Source organism: Gossypium hirsutum, chromosome D04 (genome assembly GCF_007990345.1).
Source record: "Gossypium hirsutum isolate 1008001.06 chromosome D04, Gossypium_hirsutum_v2.1, whole genome shotgun sequence".
Taxonomy (NCBI): Eukaryota; Viridiplantae; Streptophyta; class Magnoliopsida; order Malvales; family Malvaceae; genus Gossypium; species Gossypium hirsutum.
In genome coordinates this window covers 42,136,616-42,152,322 of record NC_053440.1, presented here as the reverse complement: position 1 = coordinate 42,152,322, position 15,707 = coordinate 42,136,616, and the positions used below count along the sequence as shown (strand labels likewise).

At 33.3% G+C, this 15,707-nt stretch overlaps 1 protein-coding gene across 3 annotated transcripts; it reads left to right on the top strand.

Annotated features, from left to right (window-relative positions):
- The first annotated feature begins 7,333 nt into the window (after nt 1-7,333).
- On the top strand, nt 7,334-15,507 carry LOC107899635 (ethylene-insensitive protein 2). 3 transcript variants are annotated; one of them, XM_016825400.2, is made up of 8 exons: nt 7,334-7,857; nt 8,643-9,409; nt 9,752-9,838; nt 9,948-10,058; nt 10,137-10,349; nt 10,833-11,009; nt 11,139-13,817; nt 14,323-15,507. In XM_016825400.2, the coding sequence occupies exons 2-8, from the start codon at nt 9,161-9,163 to the stop codon at nt 14,683-14,685; spliced, it is 3,879 nt and encodes a 1,292-aa protein (XP_016680889.1). In that variant the 5' UTR covers nt 7,334-7,857; nt 8,643-9,160; the 3' UTR covers nt 14,686-15,507. The 3 variants fall into 3 exon arrangements, with proteins under 3 accessions (XP_016680889.1, XP_016680890.1, XP_040947119.1); XM_016825401.2 differs by having other exon boundaries at nt 7,473-7,857; nt 8,628-9,409; XM_041091185.1 differs by having other exon boundaries at nt 7,632-8,552.
- Nucleotides 15,508-15,707: the final 200 nt, after the last annotated feature.

Below are 15,707 nucleotides of genomic sequence, written 5' to 3'. Positions count from 1 at the left end.
ACAATTAAGATGCAATGAACCAAAGCCCTAGAGAAACAACTATGTTTTTTCTTTCTAAAAAAAAGTGACATTAATCTCCAAAAATAGATAGAAAATAAATTTATGAATGAATTCAAAACATCCTTTCAATGGCTCCCAAAGCACAAAAAATCTGAATCTAGTAAACAAACTAGATTCGTGGCAGCATAGTGGTCAGGACCCTGTTGGCTCTAATGGAGATTTTGTCTCCCTTAATATTACAGCTTTATTATTATTTCTTTTTACACATTTGTTTTTGTGGATTTCAATGGTAATTACTCTGTTTAAAAACATGGGTTCTAAGTACATCTGCTTAAATCAATTTCTCAATGTTCATTGAACTTGTTCATTTTGCTTTTTAAATCTCGGGTGCTTCAGTTTTTGTCACATTTGTATTTTATACGTTATACAATATTATTTCTTTTTTAATTACAGAGTTGCAGATTATGGAGAGATGTAGCTTGATGCACTGAATTTCCTTAGACAAAAGGCCTTTCCGCTTTGCCCCTCCTTTTTCCTTGGGTCTATTACTATATTATTAATTTTTATTTAAAACTTAGCTATGAGTAGTATACATTTAAAAATAAATAAATTAGTCATTATAATTTAGATCAAAGAGTAAATTAATCTTTTTTGTTAAAAAAATCATCATTTTATATTGTTAAAAAATAGCGTAATCAAATAGTGATGCTTGGCATGTCACATGTATCTTATGCTAACATGTAGGGACCAATCTCTAACAGTAAAAATGGATGAAATTTTTAACAGAATAACCAATTTGCTCTTTGATCTAATGTTCAGTGACGAATTTATCAATTTGCTCTTTGATCGAATGCAATCCTACTTTTAGTACAGGGCCTCCATGAAACTTTTACCAAAAAGCCTATGATTTATTTGATAAAGTAAAAAAATTAAATGATAAAAACAAAATGTGAAGAAATTTAAGTGTTGAATTTAAATTATAAAATTTGTTTAGCATATTTTTTAAAAGTGAATTGGATTCAACTAAAATTTTGATATTGAATTCCAAATTTAAAACCTTATGTCCAAATTGGAATTGCGAAAAGAAACTATTTAGGTTGGGAATTATCGATTTTCAAAATTATACTTTAATTAATTTTCATTAATCAAAACTATTTTCCAAAAATAAAAAATACTACTTGCCTAAAGGAAGTAGATCCTAAATATGTAAGTTAAAACATTTATCTAGAAGTAGAAAAAAGAAGCATGTTTGAGTTTTCTAAGATAAGTGTTTTTGGGTCATTTATTACTTGTGTCTTAATTCGGCGTTTGAAATTTTATTTTCTTACTAAATTTTGCCTACAGATATTTTGCAATGAAGGGTATAAACTCAGGTTGAATGTTAAAAAAAATGTTAATTTTCATACTAAAAATATCTAATAATTATGATACGATTTGTCTTCACTGTCGGAAATATTGGGTTTTTAAAATATATATAATTATGAAATATTATTGAAATAAATGGTTAATTTTTAATGGTAAGTTTATATGATAACAGTTTAAATCACGTTATTTAAAGATCTTTGAAAATATCTCCATCTTTTTTTGTAATAAAAACTTGTTTGGAAATAATAATTTTTTATTTCTCATCAAATTGTTTTTAAAGAAATAGAACCCACATTATTCTTCCTAATTCTAATAGATTAATGCTTATTATTTAAAATATTATTCCAGATGGCCAACTTCATAAACATGGCTGCACATGGCCATGCAAATCCAACTCATTTGTTTTCACTCCATGAATATGATTTTATATAATTCATGAAAATCATGTGTAGTATATAGAGTTTTTATTCCATACTAATTTAATTACCATCCATTCTTAATTTATTGAATTTTAAAAATTAGAAAATATAATTTATATAATATTCTAAATATTTTAAAATTTCAAAATAATAATTATTTCCACAACTTTAAAAATTTTACAAAATAAAGTGTTTAAAAACTTTTTTTTTAATTTTAAAATATTTTTGTTTTCAATTTTTGAAAATTTAAAATACATTAAACTTTTTTTTTAATTTTTTTTCAAAATTTTGGAACTAATTATTAATCATATAATTTTTTTTGAATTTTTCATTTCTTCTGAAAATTTAGAATATTTTATAATTTTTTGAATATTATACATATTTAATAATATTTAGAATTCAACAAAATTATACATTCAAACATGGGCATGTTTTTCACAACTGAACTTTTGTTTCTTTCCTCGTTTGTTTTTTGGTCAAACCAACTGAACTTTTCTTTAGTTTTAGATTTAATTAACAAAAACAATTAACAGCACTTATCTTTATTTTCTCATTTTTAAAACTTATACAAACGAAATTGCTTCTTTTATTTTAATAGAGCTTTATCCTATAATTTATTAATGAAAATAATTAAAACAATTATCAATTGCCTAATTTTTAATAGTATAAAATTGTTGTGGATTCGTATTTGGCATGTTAAAAGTGAATTTTTTTTTTATTTCAGTAGTAGTTTTAAAAAATTATTGTATGTGTCTTTTTTTTAATATTTATTTTTAGATATTTTACTATATCTTTATAGGACACTTGTCGACCCTTGTGGAATCTAAAAACTCTACTCATAGTATATCAAATATTTTCTCTTAAATTGTTTCATTTATATTGAAAGAGATTTGTCGAAACCATTTTTAAGTTTGAAAAATGGGGGTCGACTTCTAAAAATGGAAATGGGAGTCGCCACCGATCTTTTATTGAAAGTGTGATCGGATCACCTTGAAAACGATTTTAGGTCTGCGAATTTTTTTGAGAAAACAGGTTCGGGAGTCGGTTACGCACGAGGAAGGGTTAGCACCCTCGTGACGCCCAAAATTGGTACCGAATTGATTGTTTAATGTTTTAATGTTGAAATTTTGAAAAGATTTTAAAATATGATCCTTTTATCTTGAATAAAATGAATTGGATGATAAGGCTTACTTATTTCAAAGAAATAAATTGTCACACTCAGTAAGTTAGAGTGCAACGTTTCAAATCCTTAAAATTAAGTTTATCTCTTGATTTTTAAAACCTATACATTTTGAGAAGGGTATCTGATCATTTGGGTTCAATGAGAAAATCAAACCAAGTAAGTTAGGGTTCGATTTCACAAAATCCCTAAATATCAAATATTACCTTTATTTTCATTTGTTAGAAGAATCCTCGTCTCGAGAAAACGACATGTCACATCCAATGCATTAGGACACAACGTGTCGAATTCCCGAGAATGAGTTTTTTATTTGTGTGTTAATTAAAAGGGATATTCGGTTTCTTAGATCCCGAGGAAGATTGGAATCCAGTAAGTTAGGACACAATCTTTTCGAGGATTCCCAATTCCGAGTGTCGCGTTATTTGAAAGCTTTTTTTGGATAAAAACGCTTTTGACATTTAAATGATATGAAACATAATCTTTTGAATAAATAAAACAATAGAGGAATAAAGTACAACACGAAATGGAGATTCGTAAATCAACGTACACTAATGTATGTAGAATAAACAAGTAAATAAGCAATACAATACATAGGAGTAACAATTTCGTATCTCACATTGTGCAAATACTAACATCCATGTTTGAAAACCTAATTAAAATAATCAAGGAAATACCAAACAACTCAACACAAATAAAATGTGCCAAAAAGGTAATATGAGAAAAGAGATTTGAATGCATATTCACAAAAATTACATGAATGAAATTTTAAAATGAAATAATTAATGCAAAAACTTGACAACATTCAAGAATGGGATAATGAATATTACATGAAATAATACTACCTAAATGAACTCTAAAGTAAGTATTATAAAAAGGAAGTCAAAATAAGTAAAACTTAAAATAATATACTTGTATTAATCAAAATAGACAATATATGAAATGAAAACTCAATATAAATAATAATATAATATATAGGAAAAGTTGAGATAGCAAAAATAAAAATAGAATATTGAAAGAAATGAAGTGCATGCATGCATAGAATAGGTAAAAAATGATTCCAAACGAACAATAATATATGTATATGTAAAAATAATTTTTAATGAGAGTTATATATGTATAAAATATATATGTATATAATTTAAAATTAAGTAATACATATTACATATGTACATATACATAATAAAAAACAGTCTAAAATAATAGGAAATAATAAAGTAACGCATAGGTATATAGGTAAATAAAAATATGATCAAATATGATAATAATAATAATAACAAACAGTAATAAAAATAATGATAGTAAATTAATTAACAACAAAATATTAATCAGGACTAAATTAAAATGAAAGCAGAAATTTTAGGGCCAATCCGTAATAAATAAAAATGAAAAGGGACTGAATCGGGCACGCGAGGAACAAGGAGGGAGTAAAGCGGAAAATAACCTTGCCCTCCAAAACGCTGCATTTAGATCAAGACTGAATTGAAACAAATTCAAAATTTTCGGGAAATTTACAGCAAAACAAAAAAATGAAATTAAAAAACAGAAAAATGGAGGGATCAGAGGCGCAAATAGACCATACAACAAAAATGCGCGGATCCTCCCCGGGTCGGGTCACACACGCGGGCTGCAGGCCTCTAAACGGCGCCGTATTATCCCGCTTAAATAACCTCAGAAAACCCTAAAGTCTAACATTTCACTCCCTTTAAACTAAAACCTAGTTCCTCACCATTTCAGCTGCCGCGCAAACTCGTGCCTTTTCCGATTCTGATTCTGACGGAATGAACTAGGCTCCGATGAAGCGCTCGCACAGGTAAGACTTTGCCCCCTCTTTTTATTTTCTTTCGCATACCACAGTAGCATCCATCAAAGAAAAAAGAAAAAGGTTTTAAAACAAAACTGGAAATCACTTTTTCGAACTTTTGATTTTTTTTTTCTTTCTGATTTTTGATACAATATTCGTGGATCCCTTTTTTTTGTGCCGTTTCAAATATGAAACCCCCATCTAAACTCCGATTTGGGCGGAGTAGACGAGGGCTCCGTCGGCGCGCGTTTGCAAAGGTAAGGGTCTCCTTCCTCCTTTCTCCGATTAGTGAACACGAAAGTAAAAAAAAAAAGAAAAGAAAAAAGAAATAACCAGAAAATCACCTTTCTTTACTATCTTTTTCTATTGCTTTTCTTTTAAGATTTTTTTTGATACAATATGCATGGGTGTGCTTCTACAGATTCTCAAAATGGCTTTACAGCCGAATCGAAAATAAATCAGAAAAATAATACATCATTTTTCTGCCCTATTTTTCTGCTTCTTTGCTGCGTTTTTTCGTGTGTCTTTTGCAGGTACGGAGTGCAGAGGTCGTGCGAGACTGCGACAGAGGGTACGGAGGCGCACGTGAGGAGGCCACGCATGGGAGCTTGCGGCGCCAGGGGATTTAGGGTTTGCTGCTTCTGAAGGTTTTGTTTTGGGCCACATTATACTTGGGCTAGGGTTTAGTAATTTGGGCTGATTCGGCTTTTGGTCTGGGTTTGGGTTAATTGGGTTTTGCAATCTGGGTTTAAATTACTGTAAATGGACATTTTGGGACATTTAATTATTTTTTTGGTTTTTATTTCTATGTGATTTTGGGCCCGGGCAAAGTGGGCCTATTACAAGATTAAATTGCTTTTTTTACACAATATCGATATATAAATTTAGAATTTTTTAACACAACACATTGTGATTAATTTATTAATAAAATTTAAAAATAAATATTAATAATTAATAAACAAAATAATATTATTTGATGCGCCGTTAATGCATAAATATCATGCACCATCAATGAACAATAATATAATATATTATAATTAAATTAAGTAAAAATATAGAGGACTTGTAAATAAATATTGATAGTTTTATTTAAATATGATTAAACATTAAATTTAACTATTATAAAAATAATAATAATAACTCTCGGATTTAGGATCTTGGGTTTAAAGTCTAAAGTCTTGAGTTTTAACATTTATTAGTATCTTTTAAGTCCTTCACTATTTTTTATTTTATTTAATGATGATGTGTTGTGATATTAATTTGCTGATGGTGTATGAGACTTATGCTATGAGTATCAAATATTCTTCAGTAATAAATAATGCTAATTATTAGGGAAAAGTATACAAATAATCACCAAAACTAAGGCTAAGTTCATGCTTTTGCAACCCAACTATCAAAAGTTACATTATGGTCACTTACATTTTTAGATTATTACATTTTGGTCACTATTAGTTTCCTGTTCTATTGTTACCCCTTAATGAAATAATGGTGTTGTATGTTAATCACTAATAACTAATTTGATCCTAAAAGTATAATCAAAAGGTTGTTTATAAGAATATTCATAGTTGGTTTAAAATCAGAGGCGGTTTTAGGGGCAAGTAGGGGTAGGGGTAGGGGCCCCGGCCCCCATAAAATATAAAATTATTATTTAAGTCCTTAATTTTTTTTAATTTTAAATTAGTAAATGTAAAATTACACTTTAACCTTCTAAAATTATAAAAATTCAATTAATCGTTTAAAAGTTATAAATATATAGACTATAAAAAATTAAAATTTTATTCGCCCCTAAAGAATTGTTCTAGCTTCACCCTTGGTTAAAATAAATTAGAAAACTGTCTTTCTTGGATATATATTTATTGACTATATACTTAGTTGTAAATCAATTACAAGTAAAAAAAATCTATTGGTTAGAAAGAAAGAAAAAATGGCAGGTACAGATTTACTTTATCTACGGCAAAATAACTCATCAACCTTTTGCACATTATCTTTATATTATTTTGTCCTTCAGTGTTCACTTACACACATGCTTTTAGAGTATTATTAGGGTCTTCAACACACTTTTTCTACACTAACATACAAAAGGAAAAGTGGGTTCATTTGATTGTAACAATAATAGCAAAAGTTGTTCTATTTCATTAAAAAAAAAACTTCACAATAATTAAAATACAAAATTTTCACTTACAATCTCATCAAGTTGGATTACAACTTTTAGAGTTTATAAAATTTTAAATTTTTTTGCATAATTATAATTTTAAAAATAGGTTATCAACTTTCAAGTGTTTTTTAAAGCATTTTATCATACTTTTATATATTTTTTAAACTATGGTTAGAAAATATTAAAAGCGGTTCAGGGGCTGAATTAATTATTAAGCTTTTGAGTTAATATGTGGTGTCATTTATAACATGAATGAAGACAACGTAACTTTTGATAATTGTGAGAAAATAACGTAAACTTAACCTTAATTATCATTTTATAAGATTTACCCTAATTATTAATATAAAAGTTTATACAAATAAATAATAATGCATCAAATGTATATAAATGCAATGAGAGATGTTGGATTAATTGTAATGTTGAAATTTTGTGGGATATCCTCGAGATTTGTTGGATCTGTTTTGATGTCAATAACCTTTTAACTGTCTGTCTTTAAACTTTTTCTAGCTTTTTGTTTTGTCTTTCATCTTAACACATTTTCTTCTTCGCTTTGATTAGTATTTAGTAGTGAAAGTTTTCTTTTTTCACATATTATATTGTATATAAATATATTTCCTCTTTTCTTCAACATGGCATGGCATGGCTTGGAAAGAGCCCCCACACCCTTGAAAATATATTTATAATTATATATTTATCTATCTGAGATGACCATGTATCTATCTTTTTTTTTCTCTTTCTGAAAACTGAGCTTTCTTTTTCTTTTTCGCTCGCTCTCTCTCTCTCGCTCTGTTTGTGAAGAAAAATATATAAATAAAACCCAGTGGCTTGAGAAATCCCTCTTCCTGAAGATCTACTTTTGTTAATACCCAAACTTAGATAGAGATTGCAGAGAAAAGGATAGCAGATAAGCTCCTTCTCTCCCACTTTTTACCGTAAGGTAAAATCAAAAAACAATTTTTTTACTTCCCCAAAGGCCTAAACCCTAATCCAATTCTAGTCTTCTCTTTCCTTTTGATTTACTTGTTTCTTCTTTTTGTTTAATTATTTTGGGTTTTTTTTGTTTTCTTGCTTTATGCGTAATCTACCTTGGAATTTGCGCAAACAATTTTTCCCTTTTTTTTTTTAAGTTATTGAGCTGAATCAGATCCAGGGTCTTGATTTTTATTCATATTGGTTCCTTAGTGCTTTGTTCATTTGGGTGGGGTTTTACACTTTTGCTTGCTTTGGGATGTTTTAGGAAGATCTGACTTTTGTTTTTAAGTTCAAAGTTTTTGTTTCGTAATTTTCGTGTGGGGGTACTTTTGGGGTTTGTGATTTTGTATGAAGCTGTATTTTATTCTGTCTTCTGGTTGTTTATTTTGGTTTGTTTTTGTGTGCTGATCTTTATCACTATTGATTAGCATTGATGCTGAAATTTAGTTTGCAAAGTGAACTTGTGATGATGCTGAGGGCTTACATCCTTGAACTGATTCACACTATACTTTTTTCTTTTTGAATAATCTGGTTAACCGTACCGGTTTGTGAAATTTATGGTGTTCACTGTATATTGGACTCTGATGATTTTGTCTTGAAGCTTGACCAAATGGCTTAATCCTGATTTATGCAAGAATTTGGTTCTGATTCGTTTTACATGTTGGTTTTGATGCTTTAATTCCTTTTTCTTGTAGTTATGTTCCAAGGCTGATGGTTTTGACTGATTTGATTCAGGTTTTGACTTTGTAGGTGCTTTCTTTGGAGGAATTTGTTTGGATTATTTGTTGTTCTACTCAGGGACTGGAGCTGAGTGTATCTGCCCTTTGATACTGATTCAAGTTATTGGTAAAAGTCCTGCGAGAGTTGGAATAATCGCCAGCCCCTATATGGTTGTGGCTGAGGCTGCAATTTTGATTCTGTCAGCAGTTGCGGTGGCACTGATTCTTGGGAAGTGCATTTTAGATGCTCGCTAGTCCTGCTGTGCCAGGGCTTTTGTTTAATGTACATTCGTTTGATAGCAAGTCTTGCAGAAAATGGTCTCGACTGTTTGCTTTTTACTGCAAAATTATGTTTAATCAAATAACTTGCTAATATCTAGCGGAATATCTTATGATGGGTAGCTTCTTTCTTACGAGATTCAGTCATTGTGAACAACCATGTAATTGTAGTACTTCTTGAGCATTGGAGGTTCTGTGCTATTCTGAAGAGGGAATTTGAAGCGTTACTGCACTGTAACTTGCATATAGTCTGAATTTCTGGTTGACAAAATGGAAGCTGAGGGAGGAAATGCTAACCACCAACGAGGTGCCCTTCATCAGATGTTCCCTGTTGTTTTACCTGTTCTTCTAATATCAATTGGATATGTTGACCCTGGGAAGTGGGTTGCCACTGTTGAAGGAGGTGCACGGTTTGGTTTTGACCTGGTAGTTCCCATGCTTCTTTTTAATTGTGCTGCCATTTTGTGTCAATATCTGTCAGCTAGAATTGGTGTGGTGACTGGGCGTGGTCTTGCTCAGGTATTCTTTTCACGCTTGTGCATTTTACAAGAATAAAAAGATTAGGAATTATTCTGTTTGTAAGACAATTTCTTTGACAACTATTATACTGATCTGTGTACTTGTAGAACTCTATAAAAAATAACAACATGATTTAGTTAAATTCTCCAATGTTGTTTAATTATTTTTCTGCCTAGATTAAAAAGCATAAGAACTCCTTTTTTACAAATGCATGCTTATTAATCTTTTATTAAGTGCTTATATATAACCAGAATGTCATGTGCAAAGGTGCTTGTGCTTATTTGTGGACTTGTGTTTTACCCTTTTCATGATACATATTTATTTCTTAATTTATGGCGATAGATTTGCAGCGAAGAGTATGACAAGTCCACTCGTTTATTCCTTGGAGTTCAAGCAGAGCTTTCTGTGGTTGCGTTGGACCTTACCATGGTAGCATTCTTTTCTAAACTATGATGAAAGGCAGCTATAATTCTTTTTATTTGCACTTAATATAGTGATATTTGTTCTATTCTCATGAAAAATGTCTATATTTTCCCAGGTCCTGGGTGTTGCACATGGGATTAATCTTCTCTTCGGGGTGGATCTCTCCACTGGTGTTTTTCTAGCTGCTCTTGATGCTGTTTTATTCCCAGTTTTTGCCTCCACCTTGGTATGTTAAACTGCTTTGTTTTATTGCACAATGTCTCCCTTGCAACATCATAGCAGTCTAAACAATTTTCAACATTAGGATCACTGCAGGGCAAGTTTCCTATGCATCTATGCAGCAGGTTTCATATTGCTTTCTTATGTTTTTGGAGTGCTCCTCAGTCAACCAGAAATTTCTATTTCCATGCTTGGGATGCCAACAAAGTTGAGTGGGGAGAGTGCATTTGCCCTGATGAGTCTTCTTGGAGCAAGCATCATGCCTCACAATTTTTATCTACATTCTTCTATTGTTCAGGTATCTGCGATTGGACTTGTATATGCATGTATGTACATGAGTCTTGTATATGGGCCTTTATATTTCAGTTTTAATGGATTGGGGACTCCTGTATTATCTGTAAATTTATTTCAACTAAGAATTTGACATTTTCTTTGTCAATACTTGGATTTTAGAAGCCTCTTTAGGATCTTTGCATGTGGATGCTGTCCTTGTAGATTCACTACAATCTGAGTCAAATGCATGTATAATTTTCCTCAATTAGTGGTCTTCTATAGTTATGACATTGTTCTCAAATATAGGGTCGGCTGATGTTCATTGCACCATGCTTAAATGTTATGGGGCATACAATTCTTGAACTGCGGGACAAATTGGTGCACCTTATATCTTTTATGCTTGCAATATCATTTGGTTTTTTTTTATGGTCCTGCCTTTTTACTTTTTGGAGTTCAATTTTATGCTATTCATTCTCAACTCTCTGAAGTTTTGTTCTTCTGTCCACAGGAGCATCTGGGACCACCAAATACTTCTAAGAGTGCCTTATGTCACAACCATCTTTTTGCCATCTTAGGCGTCTTTGGTGGAATTTATCTAGTAAATTATGTGCTGATGAATTCAGCTGCAAATGTGTTCTACAATGCTGGCCTTGTCTTGGTTACTTTTCATGATGCAATGGAGCAGGTTAATTTCTTTCGCTTTTCTGATAAGCTATTGTTTATGATGGCTTTCAAGAATCATGTTTAAATATTTCTCAACAATTGAGTTAATATGTGGATATTAATAAATTCCTTTTGGAAATGATTAAAACAGGTATTCAGGAATGGTATACTGCCCCTAGTCTTTTTGTTGGTTATGTTCTTATCTAATCAACTTACTGCATCAACCTGGAATCTTGGCGGGCAAGTTGTCTTGCATAATTTCCTTGGGCTTGACATACCGGGTTGGCTTCATCGTGCAACAATCAAAATTGTAGCAATTGTTCCAGCTCTTTATTGTGTGTGGACTTCTGGACCTGAGGGGGTATACCAGATGTTTATCCTTGCGCAGGTGATGGTAGCCCTTCTGTTGCCATCTTCAGTGATCCCCCTTTTTCGGGTTGCCTCATCAAGATCAATTATGGGTGTTTACAAAGTTTCTCCAATTTTGGAGTTCCTATCACTGGTAACATTCATGGGAATTCTGGGTTTAAAGATAATCTTTGTGGTAGAAATGATATTTGGGAGTAGTGATTGGGCTGGGAATTTGAGATTGAATGCTGGGATTAGCATGTCTGTTCCTTTTGTTGTGCTTCTGGCTACTGCTTGTGCATCGTTTTCTTTGATGCTTTGGCTGGCAGCTACTCCTTTAAAATCTGCCAGTTCTGAAAGTAAAGCTCATGCATGGAAATGGGATATGAACAGAACTGTTTCTGAGACAGCTATAGAGAGAGAGGGAAATGAGTTAAGTGAAACTAGATATTGTGGAGAGGAACCTGCTCATATACAGGAAAGATCATTAGCACCAGAAAACTCCATTGAAAGTCATTCAGATTTATCTTTTCCAAATTATAATCTGGATTTGCCTGAGACAATCATGGAGTCTGAGCAGGAAATACGTCTGACAACTGTTAATGCGAACTCTTCTAGTGGTGAATATCCTAGCCCCCCATTCTGTGGCACTGAGGAACCAGCATCCATACCTGAGTTAGCTTCTGCTGTAGTTGATGAGGTAACAGATGATGTGCCGGGCACAAAGACTCTGAAGATTGAATCAATGAACTCTCTGGAGAAAACAGTGAGTTTTGAGGGAGATCTGCATATCGAAAAAGATGATGATGGAGATTCTTGGGAGCCTGAAGAGCCATCCAAACCTCCTGGAAGTATTTCCTCTTTGGCACCGGATGGACCTCCTTCATTCAGGAGCCTCAGCGGGAAAAGTGATGATGGTGGCAATGGTACTGGAAGTCTCTCTAGATTGGCAGGATTAGGTCGTGCTGCAAGGCGTCAATTAGCTGCCATTCTTGATGAATTTTGGGGCCAATTGTATGATTTTCATGGGCAACCTACCCAAGAAGCAAAGGTGAAGAAATTAGATGTACTATTGGGTGTTGATTCAAAACCATTAAAAGTAGATACAACTGGGAAGGAGTATGGTGGGTATTTCCCTTCGGTGGGAGGAAGAGGATCTGATGCACTTAATGGTTCAAGCCTGTATGACTCTCCAAAGCATTTGAAGATGCAAAATAGTATTGATTTATCACGTGGGTATCCTAGAGGATCATCATTGTGGTCAAGCCAGATGCAACAATTAGATGCTTATGCTCAAAATTCTAGCTGTAATGTCATTTCTGGTGAAAGGAGGTACTTTAGTTTGCGTGCTGCACCATCTGCTGAGGCATGGGATTATCAACCAGCTACTGTGCATGGATATCAGATTGCATCTTACCTTAATCGAATTGCTAAAGATAGAAGCTCCAATTGCTTGAATGATCAAATTGAATTACCAGCATCAGATTCTCCTGCCATGGGTCCTACAAATTATCGAGGCTCCCTGGCTTCTGCATTAAGGCAAAAATCGCAAAATGGGGTAACTCCTGCTCAGCCCCCTGGATTTGAGAATGTTGCAGTTGCTAGAAGTAGTGCACTACAATCCGAAAGGTCTTATCATGACAAGAACTTATCTGGGATAAATGATAATTCTGGGATATCAGTGAATACAAAGAAGTATCATAGCTTACCGGACATATCTGGGCTGTCTGTTCCTCATCGAGTGCCCGAGAAGAGTGGCCAGTGGGACAGTTCCATTGGATATGGGTTGTCCATTGGTCGGACAAATTATGGAACACCCATGTATTCAAATGCTGGGTCAAGGGTAGGTGTTCCATTTTCCTTTGATGAGCTTTCTCATTTAAAGGGTTATAGAGATGCTTTGCCTTTACAGTTGGGTTCAGGTTCTGGCACTGGATCCCTTTGGTCTAGACAGCCTTTTGAGCAGTTTGGTGTAGCTGACAAAAGTCACACTGCTGGCAATGAAGCAGTTGGAAGTGGGTTGAACTCAGTAACTCGGGATACTGCTTCTGGTGTGGATTTAGAGTCCAAGCTTCTTCAATCTTTTCGACACTGTATTGCAAGGCTCTTGAAATTAGATGGGTCTGACTGGTTGTTTAGACAAAATGATGGAGCTGATGAGGAGTTAATTGATCGTGTAGCAGCAAGGGAGAGATTTCTTTATGATGCTGAAGCTAGAGAGATGAGCCAGGTTGTTCACATTCGTGAACCTCAATACTTGTCTTCTGAAAGGAGGTATGGTTCTACACAGAAGAGTGATGAGGCAAATTTTGCCAACTTCTCAATTTCATCTGTACCTCATTGTGGGGAGGGCTGTATATGGAAAGCGGATTTGATAATAAGCTTTGGAGTGTGGTGCATTCACCGGATCCTTGATCTTTCACTGATGGAAAGCCGACCAGAGCTGTGGGGAAAATACACATATGTGCTTAATCGGCTTCAGGTATAATAGTTTCTATTTGTTTCTCATCCGATAATGCTTTGTATGTATTGCATAACTTAACTGTGATCATTATTCCTCTAGCAGTTTGTCAAGGAGTGAATGTTGTGCTCAGTGTATTGTGTCATTGTTGGTTTAAGTTTTAAGTTTGTTATGTTGTTTCATCTGTTGCACTTAGTGTACAAGATTACCCTGGCCTTGCAAAGAGTTATGTAGGTTTGGTTTTTCTGACTTCTTTCACCATTCTTATCTCCAATCAGTGGGAATTCCTTTCATTGAATGGCATTATAAAAATTTCTTCCTGCATTGTTACTTATTTGGCAATTGATTTCCTTTTGGTTTGTAAGTTTATGATGCATTAGTTGCAAAAATGCTTGCAAGTCTAATTTTAGAGAGCCTATGCCTGATATTTTGGATTTCGTTTGTTTGAGCTGAAGAATTTGTGATGCTTTTTGGTGGTTTCTCCATGATTTTGATGAGATTAATAGCAATTACTCCTTGTTAACAGGGTGTGATAGATCTTGCATTTTCAAAGCCTCGAACCCCAATGTCCCCGTGCTTCTGCCTTCAAATCCCCCAGGAATATCAGAAGAGGTTAAGCCCTCCTGTTTCAAATGGAATGTTGCCCCCAGCTGCAAAACCTGGCAAGGGTAAGTGTACAAATGCAGTCACGCTCTTGGATATGATTAAGGATGTTGAGATTGCTATATCGTGCCGGAAGGGTCGAACGGGTACTGCTGCTGGTGATGTAGCTTTTCCGAAGGGAAAAGAGAACTTGGCATCTGTCCTTAAACGCTACAAGCGTCGATTGTCCAGCAAAGCATCCAATGTTCCAACATCATGTACGATGTTGGCTGCTTACAGTTCATAGTTTTTGTTCCAGTTTCCTTCTACAGGTTCACAGTTATCTAGCTGTTTGGTTTTCAATGGCAGCTCATTCATTAGACCACTTCTCACAGGACTGTGAAAACCAACTCCTCCTTCCGTCCTTTTCTCTGTCTTGTGTATTAAAAGCCATTGCTGCAGTGTATGTGATAGATACATAGGATAAAAGGTTTATTGGATATGTTGTAATTGCAGCAGAAAGAATTAAGAAAATGGGGTTCCGAGAAAGGTGGAAATTGATCGTATAGCAAATGTCATTTTTAGTTACTAAAGTCGGACAGTCATCCTTTGTTTAATCTGCAAAATTACATTAGCTTGCATTTGCATTTTCATGCTTTGGAGTTTTAACTAGTTGGATTTATAGCTCTTAGCTCAGAGAGGATTTTTACTACTTAACCAGAAGTCAACATTGAATAAATAAAATGGGGCTACATGACCGAGGGAGGACCTGAAAAGGCTAAAGGACTCTAGCTTTTAGCTTCATTTTTATTCGTTTGTTTGCAGCTGACAGTTTTTCCAGATTCCTCTGTTGAAAAATAGAAGACAATCAAGCTAGTTCGTTGTCTGTCAAGATCAAGGTGAAGATCATGGTTGCCCTTTTTTCATTGAAATCTCTATTCCAAGATGAGGTTATGTTGTAGTGGTATCTTTTCCATTGATCTTGTTTATCTCCAATCTAGCCCCTTCATTTTATCTTCCTGAATCATCCTAGGTTTGGAGTTGCAAAAAGTTTGGCTTTGTATAATACCAGTACTCTTACACACTTTGGTTTTCTTGTTACTTCTGTCTAATATTTCATTCTCCGTGATTCTTAGTTTCCATTAAATAAGACTTTCTGGTTTTTATTTTTACCTTTGTCAAAAAGTTAGGGGTAGGAATTATCAAGAAATCAAAATAGTATTTGATTTGATTTGATTTGACTTTTTTAATTTTAGATGAAGAAAATGCTAATCTGATTTGATTCCTTAGAAATCCATAAATTAAAATTATAATATCAAAGTACTTATT

Coding starts and splice junctions, on each gene's coding strand:
- LOC107899635 (XM_016825400.2), top strand. CDS start 9,161: ATGGAAGCTGAGGGAGGAAATGCTAACCACCAACGAGGTGCCCTTCAT. Junction 9,410..9,751: donor CTGGGCGTGGTCTTGCTCAG/GTATTCTTTTCA, acceptor TTATGGCGATAG/ATTTGCAGCGAAGAGTATGA. Junction 11,010..11,138: donor TTCATGATGCAATGGAGCAG/GTTAATTTCTTT, acceptor TGATTAAAACAG/GTATTCAGGAATGGTATACT.